The sequence below is a fragment of the Pituophis catenifer genome, unplaced genomic scaffold (genome assembly GCF_029215685.1).
Source record: "Pituophis catenifer annectens isolate HBS135680 unplaced genomic scaffold, rPitCat1.0.hap2 SCAF_4, whole genome shotgun sequence".
Lineage (NCBI taxonomy): Eukaryota > Metazoa > Chordata > Lepidosauria > Squamata > Colubridae > Pituophis > Pituophis catenifer.
Window position 1 is genome coordinate 66,373,170 of NW_027256884.1, and position 16,188 is coordinate 66,389,357.

General features: G+C 45.5%; 1 protein-coding gene across 1 annotated transcript in view; it reads left to right on the forward strand.

The window, feature by feature from the left end:
* Positions 1-16,188, forward strand: part of SYTL5 (synaptotagmin like 5) — a 137,111-nt gene that overhangs the window by 106,941 nt on the left and 13,982 nt on the right. Inside the window, exons 11-12 of the mRNA XM_070943412.1 lie at positions 8,485-8,587; positions 14,829-14,990. Coding sequence (XP_070799513.1) covers positions 8,485-8,587; positions 14,829-14,990 — 265 coding nt within the window. The remainder of the gene's footprint in view (positions 1-8,484; positions 8,588-14,828; positions 14,991-16,188) is intronic.

Sequence of the window (16,188 nt, forward strand, 5' to 3'; positions counted from 1 at the left end):
CAGGCTTCGGCTCAACCCTGCTAAGACCGAGTGGCTGTGGGTACCAGTGTCTCGGTCCGATCAAGAGATTCCACTTTTGGTCATAGGGGATGAGGTGTTGCCCCCTGTAGACAGGGAACACAACTTGGGTGTCCTCCTGGACTCGCAGCTAAATTTGGAAGATCATGTAATGGCTGTAACCAGGGGGGCATTCGGCCAGGTTCACCTGGTGCGCCAGTTGCACCCCTATTTGGACCTAGATGCCCTACGCACGGTTACTCATGCACTGGTCACCTCCTGTATTGACTACTGCAATGCCCTCTACATGGGGCTGCCCTTGAAGACCACTCCGAGACTTCAGCTGGTGCAGAATGCGGCCGCGTGGGTTGTGATGGGAATATCCCGACACTCCCATGTTACACCTCTCCTACGCGACTTGCATTGGTTGCCAGTTGCCCTCCAAGTGAGATTCAAGGTGCTGGTGATTACCTATAAGGCCCTACATGGCTTAGGCCTGGGATATTTGGGGGACCATCTGCAGCCAGCAACAGCTTCCCATCGCCCGGTGCGTTCTCACAGAGAGGGCCTCCTCAAGGTGCCGTCGGCCAGACAGTGTCGGCTGGTGACCCCCAGGGGGAGGGCTTTCTCTGTGGGCGCACCTACCCTTTGGAATCAACTGCCCTTGGAGCTCCGGGTGGCCCCCGACCTCCGCTCTTTCCGCCGTGACCTGAAAACGTGGCTGTTTTGTTTGGCCGGCCTGGACTGATGGGGTTTTAATTCTAGTTTAATTTTAACTTGTTAGTCTTAATTGTACTTTTAACTGTTAAATTATGAGATTTGGATTTAATTTTTGAACTTTTTATTAGATGTTTCTTAACTGTTGTGAGCCGCCCTGAGTCCGGCTGGAGATAGGGTGGCATATAAATTAAATAAATAAATAAGTAAGTAAGTAAGTAAGTAAGTAAGTAAGACAAGAGCCATATCATTTTTAGTCCTTGAAAAGTTTGAGAAACTACAGTTGCTTCAGTTGCTGAAATCTAGAATTGACTAGTGAGATGGACAGCATAGAAGTTTAATAATAATAAAAAAATCAATCTGGAGATGGTGAACTGGTATGAATATTTTTCCAGTTTGATAACAGTGCTACACTGTCTGGGAGAAAAGACTTAATTTTGGTGAAATGAAAAACCCATGTTTGTTTGTTTGTTTATTTATTTTATTTTATTTTATTTTATTTTATTTTATTTTATTTTATTGTTTTATTTTATTATTTTATTTTATTTTATTATTTTATTTTATTTTATTTTTTTATTTTATTTTATTATTTTATTTTATTATTTTATTTTATTTTATTTTATTATTTTATTTTATTATTTTATTTTATTTTATTTTATTTTATTTTATTATTTTATTTTATTTTATTTCTATACCGTCCTTCTCCCGAAGGACTCAGGGCGGTGTACAGCCTGATTAAAAGCACAAAGACAGACAAAATTTAAAAATAATTAAAATTATTAAATGATAGGTTCAATTTAAAACCCCAAATTTAAAATCCCATTTTTAAAAACCCAATTAAAATCTTTACCTTGATAGCCCAGCCTGGCGGAACAACAAGGTTTTGAGGGCACAGCGAAATACACGGAGATCAGAGATTTTACGAATTTCTGGGGGCAGCTCATTCCAAAGGGCAGGGGCTCCCACAGAGAAGGCCCTCCCCCTGGGTGTCACCAGCTGACATAATTTGGCCGATGGCACCCTATGGAGACCCTCTCTGTGGGAGCGGACTGGCCGGTGGGAGGCTACTGGTGGCAGAAGACTGTCTCGAAGGTATCCAGGTCCAATGCCATGGAGCGCTTTAAAGGTGGTGACCAACACTTTGAATCGCACCCGGAAGACCACTGGGAGCCAGTGCAACTCGCGCAGGAGGGGTGTCATGTGGGTACAACGAGTTGCGCCCATAACCACCCGCGCGGCCGCATTCTGGACCAGTTGGAGCCTCCAGGTGCTTTTCAAGGGGAGCCCCATGTAGAGAGCATTGCAGTAGTCCAGTCGGGAGGTGACAAGGGCGTGAGGCGTCGCGATCCAGAAAGGGCTGCAACTGGCAGATCAGGCGAACCTGATAAAAAAAACCCCTGGCCACAGCCGTCATGTGTTCTTCTAAAGACAACTGTGTGTCCAGGAGGACACCCAGATTGCGAGCCCTCTCTTTGGGGGGTAAAGACTCACCCCCAATAGTCAGCGATGGCACCAGCTGACTATATCGCGACGCCGGGAACCACAGCCACTCAGTCTTGGAGGGGTTGAGTCTGAGCCTACTTCTCCCAATCCAGACCCGCACGGCCTCCAGGCAGCGGGACATCACATCAAGGGCATCGTTAGGGTGGTCTGGGGTGGAGATGTACAGCTGAGTATCATCAGCGTACAGATGGACTCTCACCCCAAAACCACGGATGATCTCACCCAGTGGCTTCACATAAATGTTGAACAGAAGGGGCGAGAGGACCGACCCCTGCGGCACTCCCCATGCAAGGCGCCTCGAAGTCGACCTCTGCCCCCCTGTCAACACGAACTGCGAGTGGTCGGAGAGGAAGGAGGAGAACCACCATAACACAGTGCCCCCTATTCCTAACCCCCTCAACCGCTGCAGCGTGATATCATGGTCAATGGTATCAAAAGCCACTGAGAGATCTAACAGGACCAGGACAGAGGAGCAACCCCTGTCCCAAGCCCTCCAGAGATCATCCACCAATGCGACCAATGCCGTTTTAGTGCTGTACCCCTGCCTGAAGCCCGACTGGTATGGGTCCAGATAGATAGGTTCATCCAGGTGCCCGGGCAGTTGTCGTGCCACCACACTCTCAACAACCTTCGCCACAAAACGAAGGTTGGAGACCGGACAGTAGTTGGCTAACGGTAGAAGCCAGGAAAGGCTTCTTGAGGAGGGGCCTCACCACCGCCTCTTTCAAGGCAGCGGGAAAGGCACCCTCACTCAGAGAAGCACTTATAATCCCCTGGAGCCAGTCTCGTGTAACCTCCCGGGAGGCCAGTACCAACCAGGAGGGACACGGGTCCAATAAACATGTGGCGGCACTAATCCTACCCAGAACCCTGTCCACATCCTCGGGAGCCACAGGATCAAACTCCTCCCAGATAGTGTTCTCAAGACCTATCCTCGTCTCCTCCCCTGGACTCACCCAGTCGGAGTCCAAGCCTTCCCGAATCTGAGCAACTTTATCATGTAGGAATTGCACAAAATCCTCAGCTCGACCCTGCAAGGGATCTTCCCGCACTCCCCCCGAAGAAGGGAGTGGGTCACCCTAAACAGAGCAGCTGGGCGGTTCTCTGCAGATGCGATAAGAGCGGAAAAATAGTTAGATTTTGCCGCTTTTATCGCCACTAGGTAGGTCTTGATATAAGACCTCACCAGTGTCCGGTCGGAATCGGATTGACTAGTCCTCCAAATGCTCTCTAGGCATCTTTTCCAACACTTCATCTCTCTCAGCTCCTCGGAGAACCAAGGAGCCAATTGAGGTCGGCATCGGGTCAGAGGCCGCAAAGGCACGACACGGTCCAAAGCCCCGGCGGCCGCACTCTCCCAGGCAGCCACCAGGTCTTCAGTCGAGTCGTGTGCTGTGGTCTCAGGAAACGGCCCAAGCTCCGTCAGGAACCTTTTGGGATCCATCAGGCGCCTGGGACGGAACCATTTAATCGGCTCTGTCTCCCTGCGATGGGGGGAAGCGGCAGGAAAGTCCAAGCGAAGAAGAGAATGATCTGTCCATGACAAGGGTTTAATGTCTCTCTACCAAGATCATTCAACCACTGACCAGAGACAAAAATCAAGTCCAGAGTGTGTCCCCCTGTGTGAGTGGGGCCCTAAACTAATTGGGTCAGGTCCATGGCTGCCATGGAAGCCATGAACTCCCGAGCCACCTCTGACGCCTCACCTGCAGATGGCAGGTTGAAATCCCCCATGACAATAAGTCTGGGGTATCAACTGCCACCCCGGCAATAACATCGAGCAGCTCGGGCAGGGTCGCTGCCACGTGGCAGGGAGCCAGGTACGTAGTCAGCAAACCCATCTGCCTCCCACGGCCCCACTTCACGAGGAGGGACTCACATCCCCTATCTGAGGAACAGTGGTCTCCCTCGGACTAAGACTTTCCCTAATAATCGCCGCCACTCCCCCACCCCTCCCCTGAGCCCTTGGCTGGTGAAATGCGCAGAAACCTGGTGGGCACATTTCGACGAGGGGAACCCCCCCCTCGTGGCTCAACCAGGTCTCCGTAATACCTGCCAGGTCTGCACCCCCCTCCAAAATAAGATCACAAATGAGGGGGGCTTTGTTAACAACCGACCTGGCATTACATAACATCAGCCGCGGGCCCAGGGCCTGAGGCTCTGTGCAATCCAGGACCCGAGTCGCGCATTGGGGGCCGGAGTGCGTAATCGCTCATAGGCAGCGTATGCGCACCCCCGGAACATGATGTGGTCCCCTGCGCCCGTCATATCTGCCCCTCCCACTCACTATTTCAATTGCACTGCCCTTCCCGACACCCCGCTGTTTCCCAGACAGATTTCCTTCCGTGCTCCCTCTGCTGCGCCCAAGCGACCCATCATCCCGCCCGGTGGCTATATGACCCCCCCCCCCCGGTCCATCTCTACAACCCCCACCCGTCCTCCCGGGTCCCCTTAAAATTTTCCTTAAAAATCCCGATTAAAAAACTCCTCAACCCCCTCTTTGCTGCATGCCATCTCTCGGGGTCCCAAAACCCGTCATTAAGAAAGGCCCTCAATAATGTGGAGGGCCAGGCCTGCGAGAGGGGGGAGTCTCGCAGCGCAAGAAGGTCAGCTTTTTGGAGCATCAACCGAATCAAGGACAGGAAAGGAAGGCCAGTCCGGGAGTCTATCATAGTCCAAAGGGATAACTGAGCATAAGAGATCATACAATATCCATTTGTAGGGCTGGACTCCACTGTCCTCTCATGACAGGGAGAAGGTCCAATGTTCTTTTTTCCCCAACGGAGGCTAATAACCAACCATCCTCTCACGACGGCTGGTCCCATTAAAGGTGGTTATCGGGAATGATGTTACGTCTTCTCTGTTGGGATATAGAAAGTCCCTCAGCTCCCTCATAATGGTGCTCAGTCTCTCCTACCAGCGAGGGCGTGAGTGGAACATGGTGAGGGGTCCAAAGTATAGCGGTTTGTAAACCCCTTCCCCCATAAAGAGGGGGGGAAGGGGAAGGCGGGGAGAGGGAGGGGGGAAACAATATCCCCAGAGGAGGGTATCATCTCCTCCTCTGCTGATTTATAAGTCCAGGCCTCCTCGCCTCGGCTTCTTCTCTTCACCCTCAGCAAAACTACCATTGCAGTCTTCTGCGATGGACACCATCAACGGCGCCAGCGCCGCCGCCCCCAGCACCATAAACAGATGCGTCTTTGGGGGGGACAACCAATGCTGCCTACTAGCCTCCATCAACAGCACCGCCTTGGCTCTGTTGCTTTGAGTGTGTGTGGGGGAGGAGGGGGCACATCGCCCCACGGCTACTTGCGCTACTGCCGGAGTCGTCATCCCCCTCCAGCCCCTCGTCCTTGGTAGAAATAAAGACCGCAGCCAGATGATTCCCTGCGGCCAAGCCAAGCTGCCACCACCATCGCTATCGCTGGTGCCACCACCGCTGCCACTGCTGCCACCGCCACTGCCGCCATTGCCTTCTCGGTGCTCTGTGATGTTTTGCAGTGCCGCCATCGCCGCCATATCCTCGCGGCGCTCCAAGGCAATTCTGCAGCGCCCAGGGTGGTTCCACAGCGCCACCGCTATTACCTCTGTGTTGCTCTGCGGCATTCCGCAGCGTCCTCAGCGTCTCCAGGGCCTCTTCCAAAACGCTAGCCCCCCCTTTTTTTTAATTTGATTTATATGCCGCCCTTCTCCGAAGACTCAGGGCGGCTTACAATGTGCTCAGCAATAGCCTTCATCCTTTTGTATATTTATACAAAGTCAGCTTATTGCCCCCACAAACTGGGTCCTCATTTCACCTACCTTAGAAAGGATGGAAGGCTGAGTCAACCTTGAGCCTTGGCGAGATTCGAACCCTGCAGTAATTGCAGGCAGCTGGTCTTAATAACCAGCTTAATAACAGGGTGCCTTAAACCCCTGTACTACCTTGCTCCAGCCACGACGTGCCCAGGTTGGGCAGGGGCTCTCCTCACTGGGGCTCGGGTCTCAGATGGATTTAATGACCCTACACCTCCCGAAACAGCCAAACAGCTCCCATCGTCGGACCAGGAGCTAACCCGACACCACCATCTTCGAGCATGCGCAGCTCGCAAAATTTACCGCTAAATGCCTTGTGCTGATATTCTTACTTCTCTTTTCCTATCCTAAAAACTTTCCAATTAGAAAATGCACATTTAAGTTATGATTGCCAGCTGACCATAATTCTCTGCAATTTTGTTCTGGCATGTGTAGTATGATTCAGTAACTATAAAAAGGAACCAGAGTTGAACAATTGTTTTGTTCCTTTGTTTTTCTCTACAATTATAACTAAAAACATAATCAATTTAAAGAAGCTGATTTTTTTTCTGTCTTCTCCTGCCCAAAAAGTGAATGATGGGAAAAATGAGAGGATTATAGCTTTTCTTCCACATTCTCTTGCAAATAATAGAAGGCTCTTCAGGAAGAGATTTCTCTCAGTGCAGTAAGACTGGAGAATGAAAGAAAAATTCATAGGAGTTTTTTGTGGTGTTCTTGTTTCCTTCTTTCCTTGTTTTCTATAAGTGAAAGTAATTCTGGGTACACTGAAGCCTCTTTTACCTGCCTGAGGACAAATGGTAGAAAGGAATGAGGATAAAAAATAAAAGGCTGAGTAGTAAGGCAGGAACTTTCCACAAACTCTAATATTACAGCCACCAGGCTCATGCAAACTACACTTAGCACTTGGTAATTTACTGTATTCTGAAAAATGGATTGTATGCCTCATCTTAATAATGGATGGAAACTGAATAAGGAGAGATTCAACCAGGAAATAAGAAGAAATTTTCTGACAGTGAGAACAATCAACCAGTGGAACAGCTTGCCTTGAGAAGTTGTGGGAGCTTCATCACTGGAAGCTTTCAAGAAAAGACTGTCATGTCATCTGTTAATCTGTTAGAATCTTTCTCAAGGGTCCCGAGAAGCAATAATGGAAAAATCATCACTCTACAGTCTGGGATTGTGAACTTCCCAGCTACATGCAGTTGGTCATTGTGGGACAAAGAATGGGCTGGACCTGAAGAGTAACAGTTCTCTAGCCTCTAATTTGCATTGTTTGTATGAAGTTCTGTGTTTCAATAGATTTCTGACTGCATATTTCTGGTGTTAGTACATGGAACTACTAGCCAACAAATAACATTTTGGGGAAAGATGACACCTGTTTTTTTATTTGCATGGCAGAAAATCAGGAGCAGGCATTATAATTCTCACTCAAGCTTGGTGTGGTGTCCAGAATGCATGTAGGAAAATAGATAGATAGATAGATAGATAGATAGATAGATAGATAGATAGGTGGGGGGGGAGATAGGGGTGGGCTGCTGGGGGTTTGCAGGGGTTTGGGAGAACCTCTAGCTAAGATTCTGTGCAGTTCGGAGAACCCCCAAATCTCACTCCTGTCTGGCCCTGCCTAGCCTGCCCCTCCCAGGAGTCCCCACATGGCCCGTTTTGGATGCAGGTAAGTGCAGGGTGTGCGCGGAGGCTCGGGGAGGGCGAAAACCGGGCCTACCTGAAGTTCAGGAAGGCTGTAATGGGCCCATTTCCAACCTCCAGAGGGCCTCCAGAGCCTGAGGAGGACATTTTCACCCTCCCAGAGGCTTTCCTTGAGTCTCCAGAGCCCATGGTGCAGGAGGCTGACTAGGCCATGCCCACCATAGCCACGCCCACCCAGCAACCAGGCAGAGAACCCCTTGCTAAAATTTTTGAAGCCCACTCCTTGGCTAGATAGATATAGATATATAGATATATATATTTTCTTCCCACAAATACATATTTATTTGAACTGTATATATTTCCAATATATCTCTTGCTACATAAAACAAACAAAAAATATCTGATGTACCATAACACATGAGAGAGCAAGTATAGTATAAAGTATAACCTTTCGGATGTCTCTGATTTAGTTTTGACAATGTTGTAGATAAGAATTTTCTGTATTACTTATTTATTTATTTATTTTTGATTTATATGCCGCCCTTCTCTGGAGACTCAGGGCGGCTTACAAGTCGTTAAGCAATAGCCTTCATACTTTTGTATATTTTATACAAAGTCAGCTTATTGCCCCCACAAACTGGGTCCTTGTTTTACCTACCTTAGAAAGGATGGAAGGCTAAGTCAACCTTGAGCCTGGTGAGAATTGAACTCGCAGTAATTGCAGGCAACTGGAAGCTAAATACTACCTATGGACATCTACATGTTTGTATACCAATATTGTAACTTTTAGCAAAATTGATAAATCTTCTATTATTTATTCTGTAGTTATGTCAAAGCATATCTTCTGCCAGACAAATCTCGCCAGAACAAAAGAAAGACAAAAATCAAAAGTAATAGCACTGATCCAGAATTCAATGAAATGCTTAAGGTAAGGTAGGAACTGGGACAACATCATATTTATTAATATTTTCTTTATGGTCAAAATGAGAAATTATTGATTGGCTGGTTGGTTGGTTTAAATTATACGCTGCACAAAGTGGTGGGATTCAAATAATTTAACAACCGGTTCTCTGCTCTAATGACCGGCTGGGTATCATGTGACTGGGTGGGCGTGGCCAACTTGATTGGTCTCACCTTTAGGAAATTTCTCCTTAGTCCAACTCAAAATAAAATAGCACGATAAAATAGCACTGTTCCAGTATTTAGCATAGCATAGCATAGCATAGCATAGCATAGCACAGCACAGCACAGCACAGCACAGCACAGCACAGCACAGCACAGCACAGCACAGCATAGCATAGAACAGTGGTCCCCAACCTTTTTATCGCCGCGGACCAATCAGCCTTTGATAATTTTACCGTGGCCCGCTGAGCGCGCGCAGGGGTGGGGGCTTTGGGCCACACGTGCGTACCTGCGCGGGGCTCTCTTCCCTGGAGCCTTTGCGCACGGCCCAGGAGCTTTTGCGCACGGCCCAGGAGCTTTTGCGCACGGCCCAGGAGCCTTTGCGCTGCAGCGTTCATGTCCCCCGGCCGCTGTGCGGCCCGGTGCCAGGTACTCCACGGCCCGGCACCGGTCCGCGGACCGGGGGTTGGGGACCACTGGCATAGAATAACAGAGTTGGAAGGGACCTTGGAGGTCTTCTAGTCCAACCCCCTGCTTAGGCAGGAACCCCTACACCACTTCAGACAAATGGTTATCAACTTTGCAATCCTATTCCAAATTAATAAAATCAATTCTGCTAATTAGAACATATATTTAAAAAGACATAAGAACTCTGACAAGAAATTCCTGCTCTGTATTAATACTTTTAAAATGCCTTCACTGGCCTAATCCTGTCAAGAACAAGGAGAAATCCAACCTAGAAATAAGGAGGAATTTTCTAACAGTGGAAACAATCAACCAATGGAACAGCTTGCTTTCAGAAGTTGTGGGAGCTTCATCATTGGAGGCTTTCACGAACAGATTAGACTGCCATTTGTCAGAAATGGGTCTCCTGCTTGGGCGGGGGTTGGACTAGATTGGACTAGATGACCTACAAGATCCCTTCCAACTCTGTTAATCTGTATGATCTGTAGGTTTCTATTGTTTCTGTGTTGACTGCATTCCTGCAGTTTTGTTATCGCAACTAAGTATTCGCCTGTTAAATGGTTCTTGGCTGTCTGCCCGGGGCTATTAGCTGATGGGAGAGAGAGAAAAAGACCACTTTCTTTCACTTTATTTTCCCCCGAGGTTTTTTTTAATTTTTTAATTAATATATATAAAAAGAGCAACATGTTCAAAATCCATATAAACAATGTGTTGTCTGGTTACAATTCTTTTGAGTAAAATTCATAGTAACAATAATAGCATTCTCCAATAGTAACCTTATAATAATAGTGCTTTCCCCTCATAATAATTACTAATACTAATCAAAATTAATCAAAATTAATAAGTTACAGTAAACAACCCCAATAATAAAATTCATCTTTCTCTTGTAATTTTCGAAGTTCTAACTCCTGTTTTTCTCATCCAACCATCGATAGAACAGATCCCATACCTCAAAATATTCAGTGTCTTCCTTTTCTTTAATTTCAAATGTTAGTTTATTCATTTCTGCGCATTCTAAAATTTTTGTTATTATCTTTTCTTCTGTGGGGATCTTCTCGCCCTTCCAATGTTGTGGGAACACGATTATGGCCACTGTTAACACATGCATTATTAAGTATGCATTTCTTTTACTGTATTTGTCTGGTATGATGCCCAACAGAAATGTTTTTGATTTTAGATCTATATGTTCTTTTATCATCTTTTCTAGCCAGGTGTGTATTCTGGTCCAGTATTTTTTTGCTTTCAGATATGTCCACCACATGTGATAATACGAGCCTGGGATTTGGCTGCACTTCCAATACTTGGCAGACATATTCTTAAACATTCTAGCTACCATATTTTTCGAAGTATAAGACACACTTTTTTTCCCCCTAAAAGGGGGTGAAAATTTAGGTGCATCTTATACACCGAATGTAGCCCTGCCCATGCACTGGCTCCCACCCTTTGGCCTCTGCTTTGCAGCAGTTACCTCCTTGCAAGCAAACAGCAAGAAAAAGCCAATAGCTCTACCATCAACTCAGATATGTTTCCTTTTTTCCCTTCCTTGATATTTTGAAACCTCAAGAAGTGTTCAGCCTTTTCCATTTGCAACTGAATTACAGTTCCTTTGAGTTCTTTATTGGCCTGTGTTAGTCTCTGATTCATTTTGTCCGGGGGGCTTTCTACTTGTTCTGACTTTTCTTCAATTATTTTAATCTTTTCTTCATTTTTGGTTATCATTTGCTGAAAAGTCCCCAGTTTTTCATTGATACTTTGCATTTTTTCCTTAACCTCTCCCATCTCAGTTCTCATCTCACCTATCTTCATCTTTATTTCTTTATGGTTCTTGGTTATGGCCTCTTGTAGCGATTGGAACAATGTTTGCGTATCTTTTTGAATTGTCCAATGTATTTGTAATCCACAAAGAGTCAAATGATCTCAAGGACAAATTTCTATGTCTTCCCCATCTGTTTCTAAGTATCCAGTGTAAACAGTTTGCAGATGTTAATTCCACAGGACAGCTGTCAGTGATGGGTTGCTCCTGGTTCGCACAGGTTCGCAAGAACCGGTAGTAAAAATTTGTAGTAGTTCGGAGAACCGGTAATAACATTGGCTGGCCATGCCCCCGAACCGGTCCCCGGCCTGGTCGCCGCTCGCTTACCCTGCCCACCTTCGGCTGAAGAGGTTGTAGGAAAAAAAATGCCTTTAAAAGCCTCTGGCGATCCCAGCTGAGTTGCCTGATCGTCAGAGGCTTCTGAAAACATTTTTTTCTGCAACCTCTTAAGGTTGTAGAAAAAATGCTTTTAAAAGTAAAAAAAAAAAAAAAGGTTGGCCATGCCCACAAAATAAGCCACGCCCACAGAACCAGTAGTAAAAAAAATTAGAACCCACCCCTGACAGCAACCAATTAATTTTATCAGCTCAGTTCAGTTCTAAGGAACCCAAGCCTTTTGTATTGCATCAGACTATTCAGGGTCTTCTCCCTTTGCTTGACCAGTTCCACCAGCAGATGGCACCCTTATTCTATTTCTCCACTTTCACCCAAATCCATATCCAGGAGTGAATAAAAACCACCTCCTCTTTTTTAGAGTCTCATTTTCAGAAAGATGTTAATTTCTGGAGTAAATTCCTCAATAGGACTTGGAAATTAAGAATAGCTCACCCAAATCACACATGCTGTTTTCTGCTCATCTCCTTTATTACTCTTTCATCAGAGCTGTCACAGCCGCGATCTGGCCAGTTTAATGGCTGTCTTTTCCCCCCATCAGAATGACGAGTTTTCCAGGGTCAGATAGTGAGTTTGCAGGCTCCCTGTGATCGGCAAAACTTCTACCTCCATCACCTCTCCAAGGTGGCTTGGATCCAATTGAGTCCAATTGGACCTCCTGTCAGGTAGAAAACAGCGGCTTAACACTCGCCATTCATGCCACGACGTCAACTCTCTCTACATGGGGCTCCCCTTGAAGAGCACCCGGAGGCTCCAACTGGTCCAGAATGCGGCCACGCGGGTAGTCACGGGAGCCGCATGGTGCTCCCATACAACACCTCTCCTGCGTAAGCTGCACTGGCTCCCAGTGGTCTTCCGGGTGCAGTTCAAGGTGTTGATTATCACCTTTAAAGCGCTCCATGGCATAGGACCTAGTTATCTTTGAGACCGCCTGCTGCTACCGAAGGCCTTCCATCGACCTGTGTGCTTCCACAGAGAGGGCCTTTTCGGGGTGCCATCAGCCAAACAATGTAGGCTGGTGACTCCCAGGGGGAGGGTCTTCTCTGTGGGGGCACCTACCCTCTGGAATCAGCTGCCCCCAGAGATAAGGAGAATCCAAGACCTCGGTGCCTTCCGCTGTGCCCTTAAAACCTTCTTTTTCCAGCAAGCCAGGCTGGCCTAACACTTCTTAAAATGTTTTTAATTGTTTGTTATTGTTTTTAATCATGGGGCCAAATTTATATATATCTTTTTAATTGTATTTTAATGTTTGTAGTTTATGCTTTTACTTGGCTGTTCACCGCCCTGAGTCCTCAGGGAGAAGGGCAGTATACAAATTTAAAAATAAATAAATAAATAAATAAATAAATAAACTCCCCCCCTAGTTTTTTTTTTTATTGAAAAAGTTTTACAAATACAAATTTTCCCATTTCCCCCCCCCGCCTCCCTAACCCTCCCTAACCCTCCCCTCCTCCCATGACTTCCCCAAGGTGAAATCCAAATCCAAATCATATTATATCATACTTTATCGCCCTTCTATTCTCCCCCCTGTGTACTATACATTTCTACATGACATTAAACAATTCTACCCCCTATATACTATACATTTCTACACAACATTCAACTAAAAGCTATCTGGTACTTCCTAGTTTGATATTTATTCTGCACATAATCTATCCATTTCTTCCACTCCCATACATAAGTCTCTTGAGTCCGGTCTTTTAAGTATGCTGATATCTTCGCCATTTCTACAAAACTGGCCACCTTCAAAGTCCATTCTTCAATAGTAGGCAAAAATCCCTTTTCCAATATTGACCAATCAGTAACCTAGCTGCTGTCACCCCCCCCCCCAAATTTTAAAGGGGCTAGAATTTTTCTGCTGAGGAAATGGCTATGTAGCTATTTCTTCTTTTGCTTTTCCCTTCCTTTGGTTAATTACAAGTAAGCAGGAATGTCTGAGGTTTGTGTGAGCTACTGGCAGGCAGGCAGCCAGCCTTGACTATTCAGTTGGTTCGCAGAACTCCACAAAGAGTTAACAAACGGTTCTCATGAACCGGTGTAAACTGGCTAAATCCCACCACTGGCTGCACAGTACCTTCATGATAAAGATGTCCTTGAGTTGAGCTATGTTTCTGATGATTCTGTGAACATGTCCAGCTAGTTTTTGGGTTGTGTATGTAAGTTATTTGCTCCTACTTTCCTAAGATATGTTTTTCAACTTCCCATTCTAGTCTTCAGTCCTGAGTTTCCTTGATATCACCCATGTGCTATGTGGCTATTTGTTTCAGTCCACTTTGTCTAGATATTTTTGAATTTTCTGGTTCATCTAAAGCCATTCTCCCATATTTGCATCATCCACAAAACAGTTCCATTATCTTAGTCATTGATAAACATTTGAATTGCACACAGTCAAAAACAATCACTGTGGCATTCCACTTGATTCTTCTCTCCAAGATGAAATGAGATTGTTCAGCCAGCTAAGTCCATCTAACATTAGTTTCTTCTACTCCATATTTTCCATTATTTACTTATTTAAATGTTTGTGCCATTCAATTACAAAACAACTGTGGGTGGTCTCTTTATTAAGAAAAATATGTACCATGAGGAACTCTGTCAAAGGCTTTGCTGAGAACCTGAGAACATTCCAGATCAATGAGCTGTAGTTCTATTATTAAAGAAGGAAATATGGTTCATTGGCACAATTTGTTTGCAACAAAACCACACTGGCTCGTGCTAATTGCAGTATGCATATCCAAATGCTCACAGACATGTTCTTTTATAATTTGTTTGAGGACCTTGCCTAATGTAGACATTAAACTGACAATCCTGTGCACTTCCTGGGCATTTGCTTCCCATTTATTTATTTAAAGGAGAATATTTGTAGCTTAGGGTTGAAATGAAGAGTTCTTGGTTCTTTCTGAGCTCAGAGAGCACCAAGGACTTCTCATTTATTTAATTGTACTTTTTTTAAAAAAAAGGGTTTTCAATTATATAATTCAAGACAGATAAAAAATGTGAAACACTTGTGGAATTTAAAGAACAACTTTTTTAATAAAAATAATTTTATAATTTTTAGAGAACTTAGTATCACCTGTTCATTTTCTTTCTATTTTAATAATTAATAATGTTTATTTTAATAATGAGTAAAATCAATATGCATAAAGGAGGAGATGGAAGGACTATAGTTTAAGACGTGTAAACAAGTTTTCAGGAGAATAATGACTTTTTATGCATTTCCCCTTCATAATTTTAATTGCACTTGTAGGAAGGGAAAATATTGCATCATTTATTATCTGTTAATAACTTTGGATATACTTAGAAGTTCCATTCTCTCACTTACTGGTTTCTAAAAATATTTTCCTTAAAAATATGCTCCTTTTCTATCCCCACTCAATAGTATGTTATTAGCCACACGCAGCTTGAGACTCGGACTCTGCAACTTTCTGTCTGGCATTATGACAGATTTGGGCGTAACAGCTTTCTGGGAGAAGTAGAGATTCCCTTGGACTCCTGGAACTTTGAAAATCAAATTGATGAATGGTTCATGCTTCAGCCCAAGGTGAGAAGGTCCTGTTGGTTTAGAGAAGTGGCATGCAAATTTATGAAGAAGTTAGAATTCATGCAACAAAGAGAATTGACAACAGTCTAGGCTTTTCTTTGTATTGGACAGCATTTTTTTTTTAAACAGCAAGCTGTACAAATAGGGAACTGGGAGAAAATAACTTCATTTGCTTTGTGAAGTTGAAGGCAACTTAGCTGAAAGATGGGTCCACTGTATAATGTTCTTTGAGTTTTGAAATTAAAGCCATCACAACAATAAAACTACTGAGGAATTATTGTGTATCCCACAAAGGCTGTATCAAACTACAGATGCCAGTGTTTTTCTGCAGTTTGGACAGATCAGTTTGTTCCTGTCTGACAAACTGCAAGTTTTATCATTCCATTTGCAATCTAATATGTGAAATCTGTTCTTTTTACCTTCTGTGCTTCTGTAGTCCAAAAGGAATGGATAATTCCTGTAACACATATTTTAGTCTGTTACGAAGACAAGTATATCTATTTTTGGGGAAGACCTCTAACTCACTTATCGCTCTCCAGATATTGTGAAAGTAAAATTGCACTATTGCCAGGGCCGGATTTTCCTATAGGCTAACTAGGCTTCAGCCTAGGGCCTCAAGATCAAGAGGGGCCTACACAGTGGTGGGATTCTGAGGGTTCTAGGGGGTTCGGCCGAGCCCTTTGTTAAATTGCTGGCTCGCCCGCCCCTCGCCTCCCACCCGCGCGGCGCCAGCCTACCGTAGCCAGGGGTGGGCAATTGTGGCTCTTTTACAACCTGTGGACTTCAACTTCCAGAATTCCTGAGACAGCTTGGCTGTCTGAGGAATTCTGGGAGTTGAAGGCCACAGGTTGTAAAAGAGCCACAATTGCCCACCCCTTCCCTAGCCTGAGTTCCGCTGCCTGGGATCCACGTGGGCTGTCACGTGGTTCCCCACCGGCTCCGGATGGAGAAAGCAGCTTCCATGCCTTCACTCACCCTCACTCTCTGCTGTTCGCTTACCCCGCCCACTCCCCATCTATTGCTGCCTCCGATGGCTAGAGGAAAAAAAACTGCAAATTGTTGCCATGGGGCTTCAAAGGGCCACCCTAGAGCCAGTGGTGCAGCCGAACCGTTTGTTAAATTGCTGGCTTGCCCCGCCCCTCCGCACCACTATTTATTGCCAATAAATAGTGGTGGGCGAGGGGCGGGGGAGCCAGCA